The sequence below is a fragment of the Stegastes partitus genome, unplaced genomic scaffold (assembly GCF_000690725.1).
Source record: "Stegastes partitus isolate 25-593 unplaced genomic scaffold, Stegastes_partitus-1.0.2 Scaffold2178, whole genome shotgun sequence".
NCBI lineage: Eukaryota > Metazoa > Chordata > Actinopteri > Pomacentridae > Stegastes > Stegastes partitus.
The window spans coordinates 5,406-33,166 of NW_007579909.1; the positions used below are offsets into that span (position 1 = coordinate 5,406).

Sequence of the window (27,761 nt, forward strand, 5' to 3'; positions counted from 1 at the left end):
TTAGAAACAACAGGCTCCGGGCAGATGAATCCAGCATAGTCTTGATTGGCACCTGTAAGAGAAGACATGTTTTGAGCATAGACCAAAAACAGGTGAAGCATGGTGTATAGATGTTCTGGTCTGGGGTTACTTCACTGTCTCAAGGACAGGATCGCTTGCAGTCATTGATTTAAGCATGAATTCTGCATCACAGCAAAAGTGTTCAGAGTTAATGCGAGGCCACTGGCCCAAAAGTTAAAACTGGAACTTTTAACAGGATAATGATCCTGAGAACCAAATCCACCAAGGAGGCTCAGAAAGACGGAGCGGACGGTTATGTGTGTCATAGCCAAGATTTGAAGCCCTTTGGATCGTTGTGGGGGGATTAGAAACTGGCAGCACATGCAAGAAAACCCTCAAACACCTTGCAACTGATGAGATTTGTGTGGAAGAGTGGTCCAGATTTTTAGCAAGCTGGTGTCAGACACTGCTGGACAATTAGGTTAAACTTATTTCTGCTAAACGGAGCAACACAGGTGCACAAACTTCTTCAATTATTAATATCACTCTGAATAATTTACTAAAAAGCAGTCGTGTTGAAGCATAACACCTTTATATGTAGACGATGTCTCAAAGAGGGTTAAACATCTGTTTGTCCAAACATGTCAAAAATACACCTTCCATTGGACGTACCTTTTTACACAAATCCTGCTTCATCCAGGCTGATAGTTAAAGAATCATTGGTTAAAATCAAACACATAACAGGAGAGGCAAAACTGTGAAGACTCACTGTTCTAGTGAGATGTTGGAGTACAGGTGGGGGACGACTGAGGATGGAGGACCAGATGGGCTGCTGTAGTCGGGCTGGGTCGTCGTCTCTGCTGCCATTCTCCGTTCTGGTAACGACGTCTGAGGGACAATCTCCAGAACGGCCCAACACCTAAAACACACGGCAAATACGACCACATGAATAAAGACAGTCACTTGTTAGAGCACATACATCTTAACATATAGAGACGTCCATATGAGGCTTCCTTAAGCAAAAGATCCAGTTCCCAACATGTTCACACAATCCCCAAGATGCACATGTGAGTTTCAAAACTTTTCTTGGGGATGAGAAAACAGGATTGAAAAAATGAATTAATAAATCAGTACCATAAAGAGGTGAATTTCTCTAAAATTGGTTGATGAGTTACCAGAGATCCAAAAGTTCTGTCTAAAAAGGACGATGCCAAACAAACACACTCTGCTCAGTCAGAACACGACCACCAACCATCAACAGTTGGTGATCATTGTTGTGTGAAGTGTATAAATGGTGTAATGTGACAAACAGGCTTCAGAGGTTCAAAGTAAGGTGGTGAAATTCAAAATAAACCTTTTTCTACTGGGTCATTTACAACTTATCTATAATTATAATTACATTGACTGAATTTGACAGTTTATTATAAGAGACGTTTCTTCTCTACTGCCCCATCCTACCGTGTGTTGTATTCCCAGTTTGTGAAGCTGATCAATCCTTATTTGTGGGATTATAGCATTTATACTCTTTAGCAAAAGTCAGGAAATCCATGGCATCTGTAAATCCTATCAGTACATTTAACTGGAGACAAATCTACAAAAGAGCAATAAACAACCAAAGCCGAGCAGCCAGAAGCAGTGACTGACGTATGAAACAACACCATCCATGCTTGGTTTGTGTACATTCTGTGGGAGGCAGGAAACCCACATTTACACGTCACTAGCTCCACTATGAACTTTTTGTGCAGATATGCGTGCTCACAGAACGGGCTAATTGCATCGAAAAGTCTGCAGCAGAGCCCTCTTGCACTAGACGATTTGACAGCGAGACGGCCCCGAGCCCTCAAGCACTTAGCCAGAACGCTATTTAAAGTCTGCGAGTGTGGGGATTGGGATCGGGCCTGCGCGAACTCTTGGAGGTCACTTAACAGTCTCTAAATTTACGCTCTCATCAAATTCTTTTTCCCTAACAGCAGGAGACAGTTGTTTTCAGCAAAAACACTCTCATAAGCTCACTGCTCACTTCTAAACAGCAGACAAATTTAGGAAGTACAATACATAATGAACAAAGTGGAGCAATTAGCAGGCGAGCGTCAGATACAGCTTCCCTCAGGAGGTGGTAGAGCCCAAAACAAAGGCACAAGGAGAACAACCAGCGAACTCACATCCATCAGGTAGTCACACTTCAAATAAAGAATAATGTGCTTTCTAGCAGCTGGCATTTAATTGCCAATTGTTTGGTAATGTGTGTAATTTGTGGTGGATTTCTGAGGGCAATTGGCAGTAATGTCTGTTGGGCAGTTAGCATAAAGTCACCTATAATTTGCACTCCAGGTTCATTTCCACACCGGAGTTTCACTTGACTTTCATCTTGTTTCAAATAAGGAACTGCCAAACCAATCACAGCTCGTTTGGCTGATGGAGTGTTCCAGGTGGACCGTACCGCGGCGGCTCTACATCCAAGGGGTTGTGCTTTGGACAAAAAACCCCAGTGACACAAGTCTTTATTAAATCTGAAAATCTATTTTTAGAGCGAGATCCTGATGTGTAACTCAGAACATTCTCTGATATATGAACTAAGGTTTCCTTGTGACCCGCTGTGGCAGAGGGACAGAACAAAGGTACAACTTCTTAACCTGAGCTCACTTCTGCCCTTTAAGAAAATGAAACGTCCCTCCAAGCCTGACATGGAAACACAGACTTACTTCTTCTAAAGCCTCATGAGGGCATCGACATGAATCAATCAGACCTTAATCAGCAGCAGCACTGATACATGTTAGGCTTCATTCTAGTGAGCAGGGCACTACATTAACTAAACGAGGTGATCTTTAAACATGGACTCTGTTGACTAACACAGAAGCTGGTTATACTCTTTTTTTCCCACCTGCTACTGTAACACTGCTACCGAGTGTGTTGATAATTTACTCCCTCCAACACTACAGCCTCCTGTTGTTGTAGTTTCCCATTGCTATACTTGACAAGGGCATCCATTTCCTGGTGCACACCATCTCTCAGTGCTGTGTCTGCTGGGTTCTGTACTGCATAACCTTTGAGCTCACTGCGCCTCCTGCTGCACCTCCAGCTGCTGGATGAGGTGAGGAAGGGTTTCTAAAGACAAGCTTCTTCTTAAAAATATATATATAGACTTGCTTTTTTATTTTTTTATCTTACCTGTTATTTTTCCCAGTTAGTTTCAGTTTAAATGTAGGTGAAGCCATTTATCTGCCACTGTTCAGCCATATTTCAGCTGCAGCTCATGTAATAACCGGTGAACAACAGTACTTTCACCATCATGCATCCTAAAAAGAAAACAAGGAACAACATTCTAGGGTGGGTGAGACCCGCTAATTGGACATTTCCTGCATAAGAAGGAGTTCTAATTGACCGGTCTGATGTGTGTAGAGGTGTGTGGGTTGTTTTCTAGCTGCTAGGCGTCATTTGTGTGTGAGTTCATCGAGGTAAACCCAGCTGTGTGAAACAGAACCACCCTGTTGCTACAGACTGATCGGTGTGTGTCCTGCTGTCCTCACATGTCTGCAGGGATGTTATGCAGCTAAAGGTTCGTTCTCCTGCAGGACTGAAGTGCCTGTGGACAACAATATGGAAATCAACTGTGTTAACGCGTCCATTTGGTGTTTTTGTGGTTTGCTAGAAAACACTTGAAGAACGAATGAAGCAGACGGTACAGATAGAGGTAGGGACTTCATAGATTGGCTCATCCTGCGGCGTAGAGGAACATCTAGGGTTCAAACTTTGAGATCGATGTAATGTTTCTGCTTTAACCACATTAAACACAAATGATCAGTGCCCTTCAATAAATGCACTGGTTGGAGAGTGTTTGGTTCTAAAGGTTCGTATCACAGACTGTAAACAAAGATAAATGGTCGCCACCACTTCCTCAAAACGTACAAAAGTGGAGCCAGAATATTGTGAAAATGTGTCCGGCCAGGTTACTTACAATCTATGCAGCAGCTCTTAGGTGTTATTGGTGTCACGCCTTCTGTCCAAACGTGAGCACAAACTCCTCATACTGACAAATACCCTTTAAAAGCATTAAATAAATAACTGAAACCAAACAAGTCAGAGAAATTATCACTTGAAAAACTTAAGATACAGACTGCGGGTATAAGTCGGCCATTTTGGCGACGCCCTTCACGTTCCATCGTGCTATCTCCATGTCAACACTTTCAAAATGCCGTTGACAATGAAAAACATCTCCAAGACCTTCTGAAGGTTTAATGACAGTACACACCTTCCCCTGGTGCAAATGCTCCACCAAAACAAGTTCCCCTCTGAACTGTTTGCAGGGGCCACAGTTGCTGCATCCTGAGATGAGCACCACCCAAGACAACAGTGATTGGCTTAAAGAAGTGTTTCTCCTCTCTGTAACATGATGATAATGGAGTGCAGCGCTGTAGAGGTTGGGCTGTCTATGCGAGACAAACGACCACAATGCAAACAGTCTCAGTGGGCGGCCAAGATAGTTTGACTTCACTTCTGGGGAGCTGTCATGTCTTCCATGTGGATGCTGTCTGCAGCTAAAAAAATATTGCTAAACACAAAATACTTTGCACAAATTTCAGTACAGTAAGGTCCAAAAAAAAAAACCAATAACAACTCTAATCAATGTACAAAATACAAATTTTAACTCCTTTGTTATGCTTAATTAATCCCCGAAGAATCTGTTAAATGTGCATTAAAGAAGGAATTCACAAAACACACTGAAGAAAGCTTCCAGCAGAAAAAGAACACATCTTTTTACAGTTCACTGTTAAGTTTATACAGCAGAACGAAAGCCTTTATGTAAATGTAAGAAGTGAAACTTTACAGGATGTAATTCTACTTCTGCTGAAATGCGTCTACATCATTTATTAGGAATCATATTATATAGTCTTCATTATCGCTGACATGCGATACAATTTTCATCATTAAGATTAATATGAATGTGCCCGCAGCAAAATAAAAATCGGTTAACTGAGCTTTGCAGGTTTGGCGTGCTCCATGTGTGATAACAGGCCAGTTTTATGGTGAAATAAATATGATAAGAAAGATACAGAAACTTTTATTCTGCCATGCTACTCTAATTCCCCCGTTTCCCTTAGCAGCCATGTACAGTACATCTACCAGTCATCTTATAATTAGTCACTCTATAAACGCAGCTTCTTGACCACCAATGAGTTTCTCTTTAAAGTGTGGCCATGTACTTCTACAACAACAGTATGATGGATTACAGTCATGACTTGATAATCTGACCCTTAACAATCCTAAACCTGCTATCTGACAGGTTTTTAGGAAAAACCAACAGAACCCATAAAAACAGCCTTAACATAGCGACAGCCTTGGATTGTGACTCCGACATGACATTTAATGTCACCAATCAGGATGACGGCGTATTATCTGACTGAACAATCCCACAGATTGGCTACGTTCACACTGCAGGACTTGATGCTCAATGAGGATTTCTTTGTGACTTCCTTCACGTTTCCACTTCAATGCGACTTGTATGTGATCTGCTGTGTGAACTTCATACGAGCCAAAAGTGTCCCGCATGCGCAGAAGAGGACACGACGACGTCACACGCAGCGAGCGCGCTCAGTGTTTACGGAAGTAAACATGGATGGTAACGGTGGAGCGTATCTGCCACTCCCCCGCCGCCACCGATGGAGGAAACAGAAGTGTGAGCGCTAACTAAACTAGCATCAGCAGCCAAGTACTGCCTGTGTGTTCTGGACACTTCCACCCCGTCAGAGCGCTGCCCCGGGGTGGAAGTGTTCCTCGACCGGGACAAATATTCTGATATTAATCATTAATTGGGCCTGAATATCCAGAGAGCAGAAAGTTCTACTGGGACCAGCCCTACTAGTTATTATAACAACTATGAACAATAATGAACAACTAATGAACCTTCCAGCATCAAGCCCTCCTCGTATCTGGACCTCCGTCTTGACAGTCCGACATAGAAGAAGGTTTTACATTCAGTGTCAGATTATTATGTATTACTACGACAGTCTTATCACGTTGGAGTGCTTGTTTGTTAGGAGCAATAATCATGTCACACTTTTCTCAAAAAAAAAAAAAACAGCTCTGTACAGGCACGATGTTTTGCTGTGTCTGCAACTGTAAACTTTAAATGCAGTTAGTGTGTAGTAGAAGTAGTAGTAGAAGTAGTAGTGGAAGAAGGAGAGTGGTAGCACTGCACTAGTTTCTCTTTATTACTACAACTCCCATTAGCATTCACATTTCAAATCTCACTCACAACCTTTGCCAAATGACTACCTTCGCCTTTTTCTTCTGCCCTCAGCACACGTTACTCCATATAACTGAGACTATCCTGCCAAATGCTAACGGCGCTCACATTAAGACTCTTAATCTCACAAGACACTGCAAGCGAGAAGTCGTAGCCATTAACTTTGCTATTATTAGCAGCTCAGATATGTGTATTATGAACCAGCAGTTGACCAGCAGGCCCAACCGAGCCTCTGATGGGGATCTCCCCTCGGATCGTCAAGGTTTTTAAGTTTGGTGGAAATCAGCCTGATAATCCTTCAGGCTAAAGCTGGTCTTTGAAGGTTTTCTAAAAACAAAAAGTGTGAAACAGGGGATGAATCACAAGTTCTTTGAAACCAAAGGCCATAAAGTTAGGCTGCAGAGAGAGAAAGCAAGTCACAGACAAGCAAGTTCTCTCCACTCTATGCGGCACTGGCTGTTGGTCTCGTTGAATCGGCAGTGCAGAGAGCAGCTCTGAGAGATTTATCCATTCATTTGTTGTGGCTACGCTCGAATGCACCCAACAACACACCATTTCTATTTTATTCTACTAGTCTTTCACTCTGCAGGGTGGCTCAACAGAATTATGTCCCCAACGATAATTATCAATCAAAATTATGGTCTGAAAAATGGAGGCAGAGGAAATTGCTTACCAGGACGTCAAGCAGGAACGGGACCCCAAAAAGAAGTAGTGTGATAAGAGAGAGAGAGAGAGGGAGGGAGGTGAGGGAGGCGAGGGGAGAGAGAGGATTTGCATGTTTGCAGTGGAAAGTATGACGACTCCAGTCGACTTATTGTACAAAACGGTGGCAGACTGTATGAAGAGCAAATAATGTCCATTCAAATGCATTACAAGAACTCTTAAGTTCAGCTTTCAGATGTTATGAAATGTTTAGAATGCAGTCTAGTGACAGATACGTGGCATACAGAAAGTAATTAGTCCTTTCAATGAATGCCTGAATGCGTTCTGTTTATTTGTTCCATACAGGTTCGACATCGTGTACCTACACATCTGCAGCTGTGATTTATTCAGGTCTCGTTTCAATGTCTGCGAAATGAAGTGGCAATTAAAGAGCTGCACACCTGAAAAGGGACTGATTATTCAAAAAAAAAATACATAACGTTGTTTTGCATAATGCTGAATAGGTGCTAATACTCCCAATAAAAAATGTTTATAGCTATTCCAAAACCACCCCTCAAAGGCAGAGTGGAAAGAGCTTCACGAAGACGAGTAACAGGTGGAAATCCTTCTAAACGGTGGCAGAGGCGCACACCACAGGACCGTCCCTTACCAAAGACATCAGTGATACAGCACTGGTAACAGAATCTAAAGTGAATAAACTAAACTGAAATAAACAACAGTAGCTCTTCATCCATCCATCATCTCTACACCTTAGTCCTCACTAGGGTCATGGGGGGCGGAGTCTATCCCAGCTGACTCAGGGTGAAGGCAGGTTCACCTGGACAGGTAACCAGTCTATCACAGGGCTACACTTAGAGACAGACAACCAAGCACACTCACATTCACACCTACGGACAATTTACAATCACCAATTAACCTCAGCATGTTTCTGGACTGTGGGAGGAAGCCGGAGAACCCGGAGAGAACCCACGCTGCACGGGGAGAACCTTCTAGCTGCGAGGCGATGATGCTAACCACCGAGCCACCTTGCAGCCCGAGTAGTCACTAGTGAATCTAAACCAGCTGCTGGTGTCACATGTGGAGTTACACCAGGAAAGCTCGTCATTGGTCAAGGTAGTGCTGGACGTGCTTGTAGCTAAACTCTCCACCTTGCTTTAAAAAGTGACGTAATCAAAGTGTGTTTCTCAAGGCGTTGTCAGTGTGAACAGGTTTGGACAGTTCTAGTATCAGGACGTGAGATCTAATTTTCTCCTTCTATCTCATGAGAAACACTGTGAGGTGGCAGTCAAACAAAAACTACAACACTTTACCAACTCGCTGAACTTCGGCTCCGTGGCCTTGGTCCTCTCAATCTCATCCTTGTTATGTTCTGTGTGACGTAGAACAAAGGCACAGACGAATGGTGAAACATCTGTGAAGTTATGTGAGAATCGTAATGGGTATCTTCTGCTGAGTTATTCTCCACTGCTATCAGTATGCTGTGCACACGCTCCTGTTTGTCTTTGGTGACTCTGAGGCCATCGCAAGAGGAAAGTTCGCCTCAAACAGATTCCTCATGTTGGGACTTCTCTGCACCTCCTCTCACCAAAGTGGAGCAGACATGTCTAGTTCTGGCTGTGGGCCACTGGGCACCGTCCTTCTTACTGTGTCAGTCATCTTGATAAAGGTCAAATCAACGTGGCACAGCGGCATAATGAAATCCGTTTGAGGTTTGTCATATAGCTGCTGCTAGAACCTTTGTGATGTAAAGACTAACTTGTCAGAATGTGCTATAACAATTAGATACTGATTATATACACTTACATATCAGCGTCGACATTAAATCCACTGACAGGTCACCACACTATCTATATGTACCTTTCAGAACTTTACAGCGCAAAGTTCTCCTGGGAAACCTTCAGTCCTTGAGTCCTGGCATTAATGTGGATGTTACTTTGATACGGACCACACAGGAACACAACAGAGTGTCCAAGGTGTTGACCCCAGCTTTCAAGCTCCCCAGATCCAAAGCTGGTTGCACATTTTGCTCAATCTACAGGGGCCCCAGCCCACAACCTACATGGCACAGAGGATCCACTGTTATCGTCCCAGTGCGAGACACCACAGGACATCCAGAGGCCCCATGTCCACGTCCCAGTGGGTCAGAGCTGTTATGGCACCTTGTAAAGACAGTTTGCAGTTTGTCTAAAGCACAAATTTCCATGTGAGACCTCGCCAAAGTTGAAGTCCAAATTGCAAAAGGATCAAGTAAGTTTACTTACACCCTATGTGAAACGCCCTAAAAGTGCACCAATAAAATAAATGGTCTGCACTTATATCCAGTGTGTTTCTCATTCACCCATTCACTCACACATTCATACACCAATGGCCACAGAGCTGCCATGCAAGGTGCTGCCTGCCATTGGGAGCAACTTTGGGTTCAGTGTCTTGCCCAAGGACGCTTCGACTGTGGAGGGAATTGAACCACCAACCTCTACCACCTGAACCACAGCCGCTGTATACACATGTAAATACATCTTCATCTGAATGAAGAAAGCATGTTGGGTGGTGACCTGCACCAGCACTTCCTCCAAAGTCAACCAATTCATTGCACTTAAACTATTCTTGGCAGCAGCACTGCAGTGCAGCAGTGGATCGGCATCGCCACACCCTCCACCATGCATCTCCTTTCACTTGGGCACGCCAGGATATCAGACCAACACGGGGAGGAAATGAACTCAGCGTGCCACAGGACAAAACTCTTTGTCTTTGCGACAATGCATTCTGCATCCTGCAGCAACAAGAAATGATTGTTAGAGAAGCACATGTCGAGCCCTGTTAGAGGCTGGTGTGCATGTAGAACAGAACACTTAGTCTCATGTGCAGTCGTTCTCTAAAGCGCCCTTATAAAACTAAAAGTGAAAACAGAGTTTGGTTTTCTGCAGTGTGTATGTGTTGACAAAAGGGCCCTGTATACGTGGTGGGAGAAAGCAAACCCGTTTGAAATATCTCCGAAATGTTATCATGAATCGATAAATGGAGCTCCCCTGTGAAAAAACCTGCTATTATAGAGCATTACTTTGCCACGCAACACTGCTTTCAGAATCTGGTGTGTAGGTTGTACACAAAACAAAACAAAAAAAAGAAAAGAAAAAAAACGCAGCCTGAAGCTCATAAATCTCAGAGAAGTATCCCAGAGGAGAGAGACTTATTGTGTGGAGCTGCTGTAAGTTGTTTTGCCAGAAGCCGATCAGTAAAGTACACCAAAGGTCAGATACAACCAATTGTGGGGTGTAGCTCAGTGAAATTTGTCATGGGTGTATGGAGACAATATCACACAGCAGCACTACCCAGCATCTTCTTGACTGTCTGTTCACATTATGTCCAAATTCCTGCCGTTATTTAAATAATTTGATATCAGAGGTGCACAGCATGAATTTATACAGGCTGAAGACAGAAGCCAGGGAAGGAAACGTTGTATTTGCTGGATATTGAATCACATATTCCCGCCTCATTCATATTAAAACTGTAGTGTTGGTCCACACGAAAGCTGCAACATCATCATGTCTCGGCTGATTGGACAGGGCTCAGTGGTGGCTGAGAAGTGAAAAGATCTGATCTGCTCTAGAATAACCACAGCGCTACCTGACCAACTCACCGTACCTGAGTTGGTGTGAATTCGGTGTTGTTTCCACATAAAATGAGCGTTCAGTGAAAAAGTTAGAAATGACAGACAGTCCCGGTCTCTCACACTCAGTCTGTACGTCAGCTGTTTTGCGGTCAACTGTTTTGCTCCACGCTGTCCATCACAGATGTGGAGAGGCTTCCTCCAGAAAGGGGCCGGCGACAGCAGCAGTGTTTAAAGCTACGAACAGCAAAGACTACAAACAGAACCTGGTAAAAAAAACAAGGTGCTGTATAGTCTGTTCTGCTTTTCTGGCACAATTACACACAGGCAGTAAAACTAAATGTCCTCCACCAATATTCCAGCAGTCGTGGATCTGTTTCTGCTACGATGGGTTGCAGTAAATGCATCTCATTCCACTGGTAGACAAACTCGACTGGCAGTCTAGTCCTATCCCTTTTTTTTAGAGCCAAACACAGCACGCCGAAAATCCAGCATGGTGCCGGAAAGAAGATGCACACACACACACATTTAGAAACACCTAGTCATAAACAAAGTAAAGTTAGCCTCGTTGTGGCCGTTCATGTCACTGAAGACATATCTGCTGTGGTCATGTGTCCACTGTTTAGCCTCGCTAACCATGTGTACTGAACAGAGAGAGGTTTAAATACCACTGTAAACATAAGTGCAGTCTGAGTCCTTCCCACAAAGGCTTGTTTCTACGTTGAGGGCAGGAAGCAGCAGGCTAAACATTCTCCCTAAATGCACCTGACTGTCCGGCTATAAAGCTAAGAGACGGCTGATGGTCTGTGCTCTCTGGTGCATTCAGGTCCTTTGTGGATGTTTGTTGTGCCAGATGGCCTCCTTTCGCTCTGGACCACCGTCCTTGCTGCAACTTCTACCGTTTGCTCTCTTCAATCTGCTGCAGGTCTCAGAGGATCTTGCCTCCTCAGCCGGCGTAGATGATCCCAGACTCCCCCGTGGTGCAGCGGTGTGGTCAAACAGTCGAGACCACAAGTTTTCACAACGGTGACACAACTTTGGTAATTTTGTCTCGCCACTGCAATAGATTTGAAATGAAGCAGTCGAGATGTGATTGAAATGTTGACTTTTAGCATTTATTTGAGGGCTTTGACCATCTTAACCCCAAAACCTGTTGGCGGCTTTGAAAGGCGTGTTTTCTTTAAAAAATAGACAAATGAAAAAAAAGAGCCAGAAGCTGTAAAAACAGGACCAAGGTTGGATTTTCGACTTTCAGGCAGCCCTCCAGCTAATTAATTGTTTGCAAAAATGTGGCAAATCTACCCTGGAAATTGTGAATTTTTATTAAAACCACTTTATATTATACGTATTGTTAAAAATTGGTGAAAAACAACAAAAACTGCACAGAAGACATTTGTGAATTCTTTCTGCGGTGAAAAAGTAGCACACCTTGAATAAAAATGTGATGGAGTGAAATAAAAGAAGAAGAAGAAGTCCAGGAACAGGGGTTAACTAAAATATTGCATTGTCTGTTTAGGAATGAAAAGTGTTTGTACAAAACTAACATAAACATTAGGATTTATTTTAATCCTTGAATGAAAGTCAGTGTCTGGAGTCCATACGTCTCCACAGGCTGAGTTTCCTCCATTGAGAGGCTTTGCCAGGCCTTTAAGTTGCTGCTTGTTTTGGGTTTTTCTGCCCTCTGTTTTGTCTTCAGATCAGTTACAAACAGCTTGATTCTCTGCACTGAGAAGCTTTTGGACTTCCTTCATGGCACATTGCGGGACAGTACAGAATCCATCTGTACTGTGAAACTCTGTCGTTTTAGTTCTGAAGCATTTGACAGGATCAGAGAAGACAGCAGCTCGACACACTTTAGAGTCCATCCGGCTATTTTCACAAGTGGTCACATCATAAATAAGCACCAGGACCTGGTTCCTCTGGCAGCCATACATGCCGATGCACCGCCTCCACCAGGTCCGACAGACGATGCTTCCTTTCCTTCACTAGACTCGTCTCTTCTTGGTGCAAGTTCATCTGCTTTCATCTGTCCCAAGAATCTGGTTTCAGAGCTGCCTTTCTGTTTTTGAGGTAAACCATCTATATTTACATTCATGAAGGCGTCTCTTGATTGAAGCCATTGGCAATGATACACCGATCTCCTCAGAGGGTTCTTCACTGAGCTGGATGTTGTAAAGGGTGTTGTCTTTGCCAAGGAAAGAACTCTGCCGTCATCCACTTTAGTTGTCTTCTTTGGTCTTTGAAGCTCCCCAACGCACGTCCCAAACTGTGGATTTGGACGTTCTGCTATCACGTGGATAGATCTGCTCTGTTCTTTCAGGCTAATGATGGCGTCACTCACCCACATCAACACCTCTTTGGGCTCCAATGAAGAGTTCCCAAGAGCAGCTGTCAGCTTGAAGTTAACTCTGAATCGTTTATCTCCTTCATTTGTTATGAAAAGAACCAAACCTGCTTATCAGTCAGTAGTCAAATTACTTTAAAGCCTGTTTAAATGGAGACCAAACTTCCTAAATGCAATATTTATGTTTAAACCAACTGATTAAAAGATGAAAGTCGACGCTTCAACCACATCTTGGTTGCTTGTTTCAAATACACTGTGACTGTGTTAAAGTGGCGTTAAATTCTAAAATTGAGATGAATGAAGATGATGTTTATAAATTTACAAATGTAGTTTGACTTTCTGTGGTGCCTCAGTAGCTCACCTGGTTGAGCAGGTGACCCATGACGAGAGGCTGTAAGACCCCAACGCTGTGGCCACGTCTGGTTGTCCTGTTTTCTTCATCTGCTCTATAATAAAGGCTTAAATGTCTCCCCCAAAAAAGTCATCTGTAAGAGTTGACTTTCTGAACCCTTTCATACTTTCTAGGCGTGGCAGCCTTACCGTCTCAGATTCATATAGAATCACTCAGTCAGAGCTTATTTCCAATCACAACCATAACAGTCCAGAGCTGTTCCTAAAAACGCCGTTCCCAAAAGTAAAATAAGTCCTGCGCTTGGAAGGATTTCAACAAATGAAACAATCAAGACCTCGTGAGAGGTGAAAGCTACAAAAGCTTAAATTTAATGACGCCTGTGCCGAGAAGAAAGCCGGCCACCGATTCCGCTGCCTCCATAATCCCTGAGCGGCTGCCTGTGGAGAGGCTGTGGCCGTCGTTCACAGAAAAAAGTTTGGTGTCCTGCGGTGCCCTCCCCCGAGAGATGATCCACCAGATGGTCTCCTGGAGGGGAAAGTCTGCGCCATAGTTCAGGAGCAGATTCAGAAAAGCTGGTAATGGGTGTCTGTATTAAATATAGTTTTCTGGGGTGTTGAGGGGGGGCAGGTTTGTCTAATCTAATTATTTGTCTTCTGTTTCTGACAGTAGAGTCATAGGACTTGTTTTTGCCTCGATGACTCTAAAGGATGACACCTGAAAGGATAGATAAGCTTCTATCTATTTGTTGCCTGCAAGGTATTTATTGAAGATGTTCCTGGTTGTTTATTGAAGCCATTAGCTGACTAATCATCACATATTCATAATACATAGTTTTTGGGGGGATGCCAGAGAATTATTTGACTTTCAGAGAAGGTTGTAAGTAGGCTGGAATCGCTGACACCACGCTACATTACAGAAAAACACAAAACCGCAGCTAATGAGCCTTTTAAATATAACTGTTAGGAGCGCACACACAAAGCAAGCCACTGAAACCCCAGGAAGGCAGTAATGATCCTGGATGTGTGAGAAAAACCAGCAAGCCGGCTGAACATGTTGCCATTAATCATCACACAGAGCGCCTCGGGTCGACAAAGTGCAGCCTATCTAATAACCACAGAGTCCAGCCGAGTAAAGGATGATGTCCGTCTGTGACTGACTCGAGAGGCTGAGTGTTTTCACTCTCTGGGGAGTTGGGAGTTTGTTTTATTCTGCAACCGACCAACTGATCAAAACTTGGTTGACTAAGACGCCCATCTCTGACTAACATATGGTCAGCTATCAAAACAGAAGCAGCACAATTAACCCTCTGAACCTCAAAATCTCCTGGCAGGGTTTAAAGGCATGCTATGGTAAAAATAAACATAATAATAAAAAACCACATCATTTATCAAAGCCAGAAACTGTACAAACAGGGAGTAGTGTCGCATTTTGAACCGCAGCAGCCCCGACGTGTCTGTGAGACGACGTTCAGACAAGTAACTGAACCAAATCGTGACTGATAAAACACAACTATTGGTTTTGATCAGATTTACATAGTGCTTTTCTGGACACTCAAAGACGCTTCACACTGTCAATTATTCATTCACACACATTCATTCTGGTGGTGGAAGCTACGATTGTAGCCACAGCTACCCCGGGGCAGACTGACAGAGGCCTGGCTGCCATTCTGCCCCTCCGACCACCACCTCAAACAATCCATTCATACACATCCACACCAGGCAAGGTGGTGAAGTGTCTTGCCTAAGGACACAACAACCATGAAACAGGTTACAGGGCGGAATCGAACCGCCGACCTTCCGATCATCGACCGACTCGCTCTACCACCTGAGCCATTTAGAAAATCATCAAAACTAAAGTGTTTGCTCCAACAGGATTCTGCTGTCTGTGGTGCATACAGCAAGTCATAAGTGACTCAACAGAGTTTAAAAAGTCCAAACAATTCAGGACATTACCGGCTGAACCGCAGGCTGTGTTTACTCAGAGCAGACAGGATACAAGTGCAGGAACACATTTTAAATTGAAGTATTAAAGCAGCTATAGTGTCCAGTATTGGTGAAACCTTCAATGAGTAAATTCAACTGTATTTGTTTTTAATGGGACTTATGGCATTAAACCTTTGGAAAAGTGAGCAGAGGACATTTTCTAACTCTCTGTATGGTTGTGCTGTTTTCATAGAGGTGCAGCAGGATTTCATACTGAAGTGAAAAACGATCCCACAACGAGTGAAAAAGTAACAGGAAGAAAAAAACGCAGAGAAACAGCTCGGAGCTCAGAGGATAAAGAACGATGTGCTCACCAGAGGATGTTCAGCACAGTGCACGTTGTCAGACCTCCGAGCACCGCTCTCCGGAACCACAGGATCTGGACACGGAGACAACACAGGTTGACCAGCATCACACAGAGTCACAGGAGAACAGACATACTGACATCATTAAGCTACAACATCAATGACAGTCCATGATATTACTGAGTTCAGCCAGCGTTAGCGGCAATGCTAATGCAGTGTGGTGGTCCCTACAGCTCCAGTCATTGGTGCACTGACTGTCCACAAAGAAGCAGCTGCTTTCAGCGCTGCTGGATCGGACCTCGTCTTCGTGTGTGTCATATAAAATATTTGTGTTTAATGCAAAATATCCATCTTCAGAGATAACTTGAAGACAATGACCTTTAAAACACAGAAATCACTTTAGACATGATGACACATTTCGCAGTGTTCCAGCCACTCAGATGGAGGTGGCTGTTTTCTATGAAGCACAGGATGTGATTCTCACAGCGGCACCGAGAAAGTTCAGCCACAGAAACGCAGTCCTGCAGTCGGGGACGGAGACGCAGGAGGATTTTAAATACTTATTTGTCTTCGGAGCAGTGAGTGCATTTCCACCCACCTGAGTCTCCACACGTTTCAGTTTGAGCAGCGTGTGTCAGAAACAGCATTTAAATCACGAAGCACACGGGCCGGAGTGGATTCTGTTCTCCACAGCAGCTGGGGTTGGTAAAAAAAATCTTAATTTTCATTTTGTTTGGCAGGTTTCTGGGAAATTTGGTTAAATTGTTAGAAATTTAACTAATCACAGTGTTTAAGGTCCAACGGAGATTTCAGGCTGAGTCAAAGGAAAATCACCAAAATAACAAGCACTGAGAATAAAAAATTTATATATGTATTTCTGTTCTGCCTCTTTATCATAATATGTGCAATATCTTGTAAATATGCAACTGCCACGACCTCTGTGCAATATCCACTGTGATCGTGCTTATTATTTAATTTCATCTTCATATAGAGAGTTTATATATATTTTATATTATGTTGTACATATTTTTCTTTTGCACTAAAAGGCCTGCACCTTACTTTTCGTTGCACTCGTTGCAATGACAATAAAATGAATCTGAATCTTAAAGCACCTTTAATTTACTCAGACATAGTTTAAATTTTCACTTATTAAATGCTCCAAAAAATAAAAACAAATATTCAGATTTCTGTCAGTAAAGGTTACAGATGCATCAGAGGGATGGATCACGGTCACCGTCATGCTGAGTCACCTCCAAACACCCATTCTGAGTCAGGGTGGGTGTAGCTTTACCTTCCACTAGTTAGACAGTAGTAAAGAGCTTTGAATAAACCTGTTGTGTTGCATTGTTGTCGTTTTGTTCATTGTTGGTAAGCGTTACATAAGCGCATGCATTTCACTACTGTGCCTACGTTTTTGTCTCATACATGCATATTTGTCCATTTGTAGGAATACTGTCCTGCATGTTACTCTGTTAGAAATGATCGTACAACTTTAAGTTACTTTAAATAAATATATGCTTTTATATGCAGCCACACATTATTCAGAGGTGAGTCGTGAGCCCGTCCAACAAAGACGAGCCCATGTACCTGGGAAACAGCTGCGACCTAACCAGCAGCACTTCTGACCCGACCAATAAAGCCCGACCCAGCCAGCGGGCAGGGTTAGTGTGCTGGCAGGAACGGGGAGACGCAGCAGCTCGAACCAACGTGGGCTTCAGGAAAAATAACATGTACTCAAACACGCTGAATTCAAGATCCTACATCAGAGCCTCGTGCATTTTTTCAACCGGTATCCATACAGTTAATGTATTGAATCTGCTTTAGAAAGCCTTTGTTTAGCACATTTCAAAGAGCCGCCCAGTATAACCGCAGTGATGCTGACCACTGAGCTGCTCCACCGGACCAGCCTGCATCCACATCAGCCGGCCTGTCTGAGAGTCCGCCGGTCCGACGGCTCCCCGCGAGCTTCAGTTTATCTTTCACAGTGTGCTAATGCCAAAGAATACCGACACAGTGCTGCTAAGCTGTTTCTGGATTCAGTACACCGAGTCCACGGATCAGCACGCAGCAGCACAGACTAGACTTACCTGTGTTTTGTTGTGCGAGATCTGTGAGAAAAGCAGCGGCATCACGTTTACAATCCCACCTGTTGAGGAAAAAAAAAAAAACACAACAAAGCAGCAGGTCAGACGTTGACGTGGAACATCCATCTATGAGCTTCTTGTACTGTTTACACACCGTCTTAGTGTGAAATCATTCATATATGATAGGTTGAACTGCAAAAACAGAACAATCACAAACTGCAAGACAGAAAATTCTCTGCATCATGAATCTCTTTTTGACTTGCCCCTTTCAGACACGGACTGGTTTCTGTTAAGCTGATGGCATCTGAACATATGGGCTTCAACGGGTCGGACCTGGTGATCTGAGTTTATTAAACACCCAGATTCACCAGGACACACATGTTCAGAACAAGCTGGAGACAGGATCAATCAGGATTTAAGTTCTATTGTGCACTTTTCTTCACTTTTGGAAGGCGAGCTGAGTCACGCTTCATAAGCTCCTGTTCAACATGTGTTACATAAATTTAGATTTGTTTTACGTAACCTGGTCCAGTCTGTTGTGTACTACCAACATGTGGTGTGGCTTCCTCGGTCACTGTTGTGTGTACATGAATCAATGGTCAAACCCTGACCAGTCACATCTGCAGTGAGCTGAGACAGAAAACCTGACGAGTCAAGGTTCAATCTACAGTCTAGTGTTATGTAGTGCAGACCTGTGAAGTCTCATTTCTGCCTTGGCACAGGTTTTATTGTGTCTCTACATTGGCCGGTCAGTGTTATCGAAGTTTGAAATGATTTCCTCTCTTGTTCGCCGTTCTTTTTTTTTTTCTAATATTATCGTGCTTTCTGTCTTTACATTTCCCTTTAGAGGTGTCAGTCTTTATAAGCTGTGGTGGAATGGCTCTCAGCCTGCTTTAAGAGCACCACTGGATTAGTTTTGGTTTCAGTGGGTAGTTTTAGAGTCTCATCATAGCCTGAATGTTGTTTAAGAGGCTTTTAAATCCTGACCAGAATCCCAAGATAAATGTAATCCTTTTTTAATCTTAATAAAATGATTTAAAGTTGTGCTATATACTGTTCCACACAACTAGCAGTGACAAACTGCAAAGCAGTTGTCACCGCTGGCAGTTTGCATGTTCAAATGGCCCTCTGAAGTAATGGAAGCTGGTACAAAGTACAGTCAGAGCTGTCACAGAAATGCTAATACAACAGAGCGATCACCCCTTATGCTGCCACAGCTGATGTGTTGCAATGGCTTCAGGAAGGCAGAGTGCTGCTGCTGCTGCTGCTGCTGCTGCTGCTGGTGTGGATGAAAAACTTTCAGCTGGATGGCAAACTCACACACAAACAAACACACAAACACACAAACACACACACACAGATCTCAGGCTCTTACACTGTTCAATACTCAGAAAAGTCTGGAGAAAGTTAAATGATTGTAGAAGGAATTGCACTGTATTTGTTGTATTTCATTTATGTTTTTATATTTTAGGTCTGTGACAGTCTGCAGGATTTGCTGAATAAATTTTAACTGTTTGTTTCCTTTTTATATTATTATTACATTTTCACTTCAAAGCCAAAATTAACCCTTTTCCAAGGATCCATAGTGAAGCCTTTATTTGCCACCACATCAACCAAACAGTTGCTATGATTGCTAACTAGCCTCCAGTAGGATTTTATTTCACTGAAGGTCTCCAGGTCTTTGTGGTTGGAGGGCTTCCTTGCATCTCTTCAGTTTTCTACACAGATCCTTTATAGGACTCAGGTCTGGACTCCAACATGTTGATGCTGCTTTCTGTTGAGCATCTCTTCACCACTCCGGCTATATGTTTCAGATCTCGTCTCGTTGGAAGGTCCACTGCTGCCTCGGGCCACGTTTTTCAGCAGACTGCCTGATGTGGTCTTAATGTAGTCCTCTCTTCTCATGACACCATTTACTTTGACAAGGTTTACGGGGCCCCTCGGCTAAAAAAAACAACCCTGAACCTTTACATTCCCACCACCATGCTGGATAGTGGGGTTGGCGTTCTTCAGGTTGAATGCTTACACTCCTACTAAAGCCACGTCTTCACCTGATGACCAAAAGCTTTCCACTTTGTCCAGGTGAGCTTTTCTGCACCTGTCTTGAAGAAGTAAAGTCCTCCTTGGTCCGAGGAGTCCATGTTAGCACCAGAATTGCTCAGATTCATCACGATGGCTTTGCTGATGATCCTTGGATTGTTTTTGGCAACTTGAGCTGCCTTTAATGCCATTCGGTTCAGGGGTCACTTTTATCCTCCTCCCACACCCTCTGAGATTTTTCCCAGTGCAAAACTCTTTGCACTTCTTGACTGTGGCCACTGACACTTGAAAACACTCTGACGTGGCTTTACAGCCTTTCTCCGTCTCGTGGGCAGCCACAGTGTGCCGCTCTGTCTCAGTGATGGATCGTGATATGGAGCTCAGAGAACTCTTTAGTTTTTGTCATGACCTGCAACTGCCTAAAGACAGACTGCGCTACAGTTCTCTTTAACTTGGTAAAAATGATCATTTAGGATGGTACAAAGGCTGCGTTTTCTCAATAATTTGTGAGAGTTTCAAGAGGATGAATAAATCCTGGACACGGCAGTTTCAGTAAAGGAACGTCTCTAACACAACAGCTTATCTTTAGTCAGTTGTCACTTCCAACCGGAAGAAAAATATCAATTAAAACGTACACTATAGATCGAAATCTGTCACGTAACTGCAGATATTTCCTCCCAAATGAATGTCAGTGAGCAGTCGGGCACCTTCAGGTTTATACTGCACAACCCTAGTATTGACTGCACTTGAAAAACAATTCTTCTGTTTTTTATGGCTGGAGATGGAGGAAAAGCTCTGCTGTACATTTGCATTATATAATGCAGTCGTGCAAGCTGCTGTTCAAAATCAGATAACACTGAAAAGTCAGACCACCACCAGCCTTCGGTATTCTTGGCCCGAGGAAAGAAAGGGCAGCAAAAGAGGGATTATGGACTGGAAAAAAAAAACAGCCAAAGAGATGAAAAGATGAAGATGGAATGGAGGGAGAGGAGGAAAAAAAAGCAATACAGTACAAAGCAGATTCTCACCCAGAGCCACTGTGCCCATTAGGAAAGGTTTCCCCATCTGACTGAAGTCGCTGCTGCTCTGAAGGCCGACCTCCGACCCCACTGCAAATGTCACCGCCACCTGAGACACACAACACAGGCCGGCCGTCACAACTCAGGCAACAGGCATCCTCTCAGTGTCACGATGAGAGAAGAGACACATCAAGCTATTAGTCTCACAAGTAGATAATTAAATCATTCACAGGTACACAGGCAGTCCTATCAAAGAGGCTTTTATTGTTTTTAAATCAAAAACAAGCTGTGGATGAGGATTGTGGAATGATCTGTTGTTGCTGCGGGCTGCAGGGTGGCGCAGTTGGTTAGCACTGTTGCCCCACAGCTAGAAGGTCGCCGGTTCGCGACCCGGTGGGGGCACCGGAGTCTCCATGTTCTCCCTGTGCAGCGTGGGTTCTCTCCGGGTTCTCCGGCTTCCTCCCACAGTCCAGAAACATGCTGAGGTTAATTGGTGATTGTAAATTGTCCGTAGGTGTGAATGTGAGTGTGCTTGGTTGTCTGTCTCTAAGTGTAGCCCTGTGATAGACTGGTTACCTGTCCAGGTGAACCTGCCTTCACCCTGAGTCAGCTGGGATAGACTCCGCCCCCCATGACCCTAGTGAGGATTAAGGTGTAGAGATGATGGATGTTGTTGCTGCTGGAGCTACAATAGCAAATGTATGGAAGCAATTGAAACTCACGTTCAGCTTTTCCGTCTAACAAACCAACTCGTGGCGCTGCTGCTGTTGGATCGAATGCAGGAACCGTGACATGCACACCAACAGAACAGATGTAATTAAAGCACAGCAGAAACTCACCATCATCACACTGTAGCTACAAAAACCAGACAAGTGGATCATGTGAAAACTTAATCATCACTTTGTTTTCATGTTTGTTGCAGAAGTTTTTTCTTCTCGTCTAATTTTCTCTACTTGGTTGGTTTCTTCTTCTCCTTCCCGTTCTATCATCTGATGTGTTAATTCAGTATCTGTGATATCTCATTTCCACTTCTTTAGCTCTAAAAAGGATTTGATCATTTTCGATTTGTCTATTAGCAACGTGTCAGGAAGGCTGGAAAAAGGAGTGGAGACACAAACTGAGGACGAAATGCATGAAACTGGAAGCTTTGCAAAAACCGTTCAACTTCGAATAGAACTGAAATGAAACTGCAACAAAACCTACAACATCAAGCCTCGTAAAGGAGTCATAGATGACAGACATCCATCCTCACTAGGGTCATGGAGCCTATCCCAGCTGACTCAGGGTGAAGGCCGGAGAACCCGGAGAGAACCCACGCTGCACGGGGAGAACATGGAGACTTCACGCAGGAAGATCCCGGGTGTCCTCACCGGGGATCCTCTAGCTGTGAGGCGACGGTGCTAACCACTGAGCCACTATGCAGCCCAGATGACAGGCAATGGGACTTAAAATTTGGTATTTTTAAATAGATATAAAAATGTAAATATTTGTAAATGCAAAGCAGTGGAAGATGTGAAAAGTCATAAAACAAGAGCAGCACAGTGTAGCTATACATTAACAGGTTTCCATATCCACAATGACTGTGGCTCAGGTGGTAGAGCAGCTGTCCTCTGATCGTAAGGTTGGTGGTTCGATCCCCCGAAGTCCAGGTGTCCTTGGGCAAGACACTGAACCTGAAGTTGCAGCACCTTGCATGGCAGCTCTGTGACCATTGGTGGATGAATGAGAAACACATTGTAAAGCGCTTTGAGTGCCGCTAAGGTAGAAAAGCGCTACTTACGTGCAGACCATTTACCATTTAAATCTTTGCAGCGGTGTTAGGAGCAGTCTTTTAGTGCCCATTTTGACTCGTAGATCATTTATAACTACTCTACTCTATTACATTTTGCAGTAACCAGTGTGACTGCCGCGTTTGCAAATGTTAAAGCTAAAGCTAAGCTAAAAAAAAACAAAAGCTAAAACAAACTGCTGTGGTTTAATTATTGCCTCATCAAGCAGCAATAGTGAAAAAAGTTTGCTTGTCACAAATTAAAGCCCTCATTAATACTTGAGGTCAAGATGTATTGATCACATCGGCAAACTGTCGCTGTTTGAATCCTTCAGACAAGTCGGCGTGTCTGACAGACCAGTTGGGCGTCGGCTCCCTCTGAAGCATCTGTTTTTGGGCTCGGTGGGGTCCGCTGGTGTTCTGACCGTCAGCTGGAAGCAATATAACGCCACATCTGTCTATTTTGTGGAAAATCAGTGGACGTTCTGTAAGAGTTCATTTGCAGTCATGCCTCTTGTTTTTTTTTTTTACCATGAAAGCTTACATGAGAATAAAAAAAAAGCGAGCGCCCAGCCCACTATATCTGCAGCTCCACATCAAGGTAACTCACTGGAAATACGGGTCCTATTAAAACTGTGATTATTCAAGTATTGCGAGTAATAAAATGACTTACAATATAATGTTTAAGGGCAGGGTACCGTGATACCTCTCCAGCCTCAGCATACTGTGCAACACAGACGCCGTCTCTGTCCTGAAGATAAACACAGAGGCTCAACCCTTCACAGCAAAGAGACGAAGGTGAAAGAGGAAAAGGCCAGCAGAGTGGAGCGAGTCCAGGAAATCATAGCAAGAGGTGTGAAATGAGGAGGATCACCGAGAGAGGAGAGGAAAAGGAAAAATGGCGCAAATGAAGAAAATTACGAGGAGGACGGGATGATTGGTTTTAACGACTTCAAAGTGGAGCTCCTGTTTGTCAGCGAATGCGTTTCAGCTGAAGTGAGGTTTCCTTAAAAATCTTTAAGAAACGCTCTCATCGTGCCACGGTGGGCAGCTTTCATTAGGGCTCGGACCCAGAATGGATCACACTTTACTTAACTGCTCTCACACAAACACACATGCACCATAAAGCCGACTACACTGGTGTTTGCCCTCCTGCACCGGGCTGCAATATTCCCCCACTGTCATGGCAGCCAGCAGCATTAAAGGTTCAATGACAACTTTATTAGAGGTGAGGGTCTGGAATCTTCACCAATTATAAAGCCTGAATAAATGTCACGCTAATTATTTCCAGAAAGCCGTGAAATTGTAGTCGATTCTCCGTGAATAATCTACCTTCCAACACAATTCCACAGTTGGGTGCATGAGATTCATTTAAAAGTGTGTGTGTGTGTGTAACAGTGAGCATTTCTGTGTGTGCTTGAAGTAATGGCCAGAGCTACATTCAGGCTTATTTCACAATGACTTAATAGAGCTCTTATCAAGGTGTATAAACTTCATTTGGGTTCCCTGTTATTTTATTTAGCTGCAGGTTTTTGTGTGAAGCAATCAGTCAGATGTCAAGCTTTCAGGAGCCGCTGGAGCAGCACATCGATTTGGATGAAATTATAGAGAGGAGAGGAGAGCAGAAGAGAATTCGCTTTCAATCGAAAGTGAGAGATCCCTTGTGAGAGGGCAGGTGTGACTTTACTCTTTACTTAGCGTGTGGAGTTTCTGCCGTTTCCCGGCGACCGAGATGGACACGGCGTAATGCGTAATGCTCAAAGTCAGAGCAAACCTCAATATAATGTGCTTCATGGTGAAAGTCCCACGGCCTGCCGTCCACATTGAAGAAGATGACGAGTTTGAAACAAATGGAGACGGCCAGCGTGTAACGGGGCTAAAAGAGCCAGAGGGCTGCATCACGGAGCGAGTGTGACATAGCCGGGCTTTCTGTGTGTAGGTCGGCTTGACAAAAACCAAAGCCAGAGGTAGAAGGCATCACGACGTGGTGCTCAACTTTCTTTGTTCACTCAGGTTTTCTGCTTCAGCCCGTTCACATAAAAAGGAGGCGCTTAACCCGTCATGTGACTCTTCTTCTGCACTAAATAAAACGACTGTGTGCAGCTGCTTCAGTCAGAAGGTTGTTTTAATGGAGGACAAATAAAAAGAGCTGCTACTGCAAAGGATGCAAGACAGAAATGCTGGTAGAAAACTGTTAAATGTGCGTAATGTATTGATCAGTGCAGCTGATTATTTCTAACTGACAGCTGCACATCAGAGCTGTTCAACTTTAAACTTGTGTTGAAGGTCATTTAGGTCTGACGCTGTCCCATAATGCAGGAAATCACTTTAATTTTTGGTCAAATCAAAGTGAAACTAATGTGATTGACTGAATATTTCTTGTAATAAATACCAGCAGAATAATACATTTTCTAATCTGGGTTCAGTCAGCTGCAGAGTGAACGGACCTGACAGCAAATCAGGACCAAACATAAAAACATCATTTATGCATAAAGACGCGTCTGGTTCCCGTGGTAACGCGATGCATACAGTGTGTGAAGCTGTATCTGCACAGCCTCATTCAGTGATATCGATGACGTACGGCTCAACAGGTTTGCTGAAACATGTTCCTTCAGCTGAGAATCCACAAAACTCAGAGAATTGTCAAAAAACGATTTGAACACAAACGTCCAGGTTAGCTCCACAGGATGAGTTACCATGGAGATCTAGCAGGTTAAAAGAGAGCCACCTTCATGGTACTGAAAACTTTAAGCTCAACGCTAACCCACTAACGTCGCTTCATAGTGAAGTCCTGAGCAGCTCTGTGAGGTGCAAGTCAACCACCACAGAGCAAAACGTTAGCGTCAGCATGCTAACATGCTAACAATGACAATAACATAACGCAGACTTTTTATCAGTTTTTATTATGTTGACCACCCTAATGCAGCACGTCATCACGGGAGCTGATGTTAATGTGAATGTTGTTCATTTTGCAGGTATTTGATCGTAAACCATAAAGCATTGCACAAACAAACATTTTTATTGATCACCAAAGTCAGAGAAATTCCTGTTCTGGGGTCCATAAATGAATGAATAGATGAATGAATCCATCCATTCACCATCCCTTACTCTTCTATTAATTTAAAGTCAGGCTGCAGAGGCTAAGCAGGGAACTCCAGATGTCCTTCAGCAACGTTCTCCGGCTTCTGTTAACACGGCACCAATCCATCTGTCCAGAGCAGGTTGTCCACTAACTACAAGGTTGGCGGTATTGAGGTGTCTTCAAGGAGTGCAGGGTACCAGGACCGCTTCTACGAGCCGCCGGGTCCTCGTATAACCACTCTCAGAAAATGATCACACAATCCCCAAATGAAACTTCCACTTTGACAACCACTGTTACAAATATGAAAAGGTTGTCGTGATCGGAAGGTCCACAGATGGTGTCTTACAGGAAAATTAACTGTCTGGAGTCCATCAGGTTGCTCACATGAGCCTTTGTGTCACCAGAATCAGCCTCATTCAACATGGCGACCCATAGGGATGCTAACACCCTCCTCCTCGTCCTCTCCACAGACCTCCAACAAACTTGTTTAAATCCTGCTCAAAACATCAGTCAATTTCATAAGTTGTTTACTGCCAAGCTTTCACATTGACTTTTCATAATTTTGACTTAAAAAGGCCCAGGTGCAAAGTAAAAGTGTTTTTTTTGCGGTAGAGAAACATCTCCCTGAGGCCAGTGTTTTGAAACTGGAATAAATTATGGATGGCTTTATTTAGGATTATGCTCCTGTGAAGGAAGGCAATCAAAGAAACTCCAGCACTGATTTTGTTTTGAGAATGTTCGGAAATCCTGGTAAACGCTGCAAAAGACATTTCCATAAAACTGTCTGACTTCAAATGTGAAAAACACGTGGAACAACAGGTTCATTTAAGGCCGCTGCTCTGGTGAAACCACAAAAAGAACGCTAGAAGGTGACAATAGGAAATTGGAGCACCTGAAAAAAGTGATCACTGAACGGCGGCGGTAATTGCAGCAGAAGCGGTCGCACATGACTCATTACCTTCAGTTATACATTAAAAAAAGAAAAGGAAAAAGAGAGAAACTTTGAGGTTTAACACACTGCAGCTATTCATTAACACCCACTGTGGTGGATGTCGTTAGTGCCTCAGAGTTCCCATCCTCACCGTGAAGCCACAGGGTTCAGACGCCCTCCAACTCCGAATAAAACCCTTGAAACTTCTAGCTACAGACACCAAACACAGAGCAGCACAACTCTTGCAGTGACTCAAGGTGTTTTTCCTCTACTTCTTGTCAGAGGCTTATCCCTGACCCTGTTCTGGAGCCGTGAGGTTCTTCGGGGATGGCTACAACTTGCGAGGCGACGGTCACGTAACAGACGAAGACAGCCGAAGGCATCGCCTCTCTGGCTTGTTCTATTTTAGAGGAAATTTTTACTGAGGAAGAGACACAGCTCAATGTCGCTGTCGTAAAAAGAGAGCAAACATAACTTTTCCAGAGTCAGGTCCTGCTGGAATGTAACCACTGCAATCAATATTTTTGTGAATATAAAACAGTCAGTGTGGTCGATGAGTTACTTTAAGACAAAACTGAAAGACGTGTGAAATCAAGAGGACTCTTTGTAGGAGAAAAAGCGTTTCAGATATTTATAATTGAGTTGTTAGTAATTATAATTTAAATGTCAGATATCCAAAAAAAACACTGTGACAAGCAAGAAGGACATTTACATTCATGTAGGATTAAGAGATCAGCACCAAACAGGGTCACCTCCAGACAGGTTTTATGGGTGTAGTTAGATGGAGTCACACAAAAAACAAAAGTCATAACTGAATTTCAGGAAACTCTATAACGCTGCTATAATATAGAGGCTAGTTGAGAACTATGGCACTGGGAGGTCAGGAAATCACACACTGACATGCTCCATACTCCATTTATTAAAATATCAAAATGCAATAAACATATTTTGTCCCCATATCAGGGAATAATTGTGGCAAATGATCTCAATATTGATCAAAGTAATCATGATTATTATTTTAGATATAATTGTGCAGCCCTAATACATACTGTTTGATAACTAGGACACCTTTTGCAATACCAGAGGTAAATCTAGGAAATATGGAAGAAGATGGAGCATTATTACATAAAGAGAGTGCACAGTGTGGTTGCATGTAAACTCATGAATAGGATGCCATACACTGAGTCCAATACGTTTGGTTCTCCCTTTTGTGTTGGAACATGCCCAACAGAGACAAGCTAATGGCAAATTTCCTTGAAGTATGATCATGGTGAGGCTTCTCAAACAATTTAATTCAATTCAATTTTATTTGTATAGCGCATATTTACAACAACAAGTCA

The 27,761-nt window shown here is 43.5% G+C and overlaps 1 protein-coding gene across 1 annotated transcript in view; it reads right to left on the minus strand.

The window, feature by feature from the left end:
* Window positions 1–769: 769 nt before the first annotated feature.
* The window catches only part of LOC103374206 (uncharacterized), a gene marked incomplete at its 3' end in the record, with an annotated part of 60,344 nt that continues 33,352 nt past the window's right edge, over window positions 770–27,761 (minus strand). Inside the window, exons 9-12 of the mRNA XM_008304252.1 lie at window positions 20,650–20,749; window positions 17,585–17,643; window positions 15,507–15,571; window positions 770–919 (exon numbers count right to left, since the gene is read on the minus strand). Coding sequence (XP_008302474.1) covers window positions 770–919; window positions 15,507–15,571; window positions 17,585–17,643; window positions 20,650–20,749 — 374 coding nt within the window. The remainder of the gene's footprint in view (window positions 920–15,506; window positions 15,572–17,584; window positions 17,644–20,649; window positions 20,750–27,761) is intronic.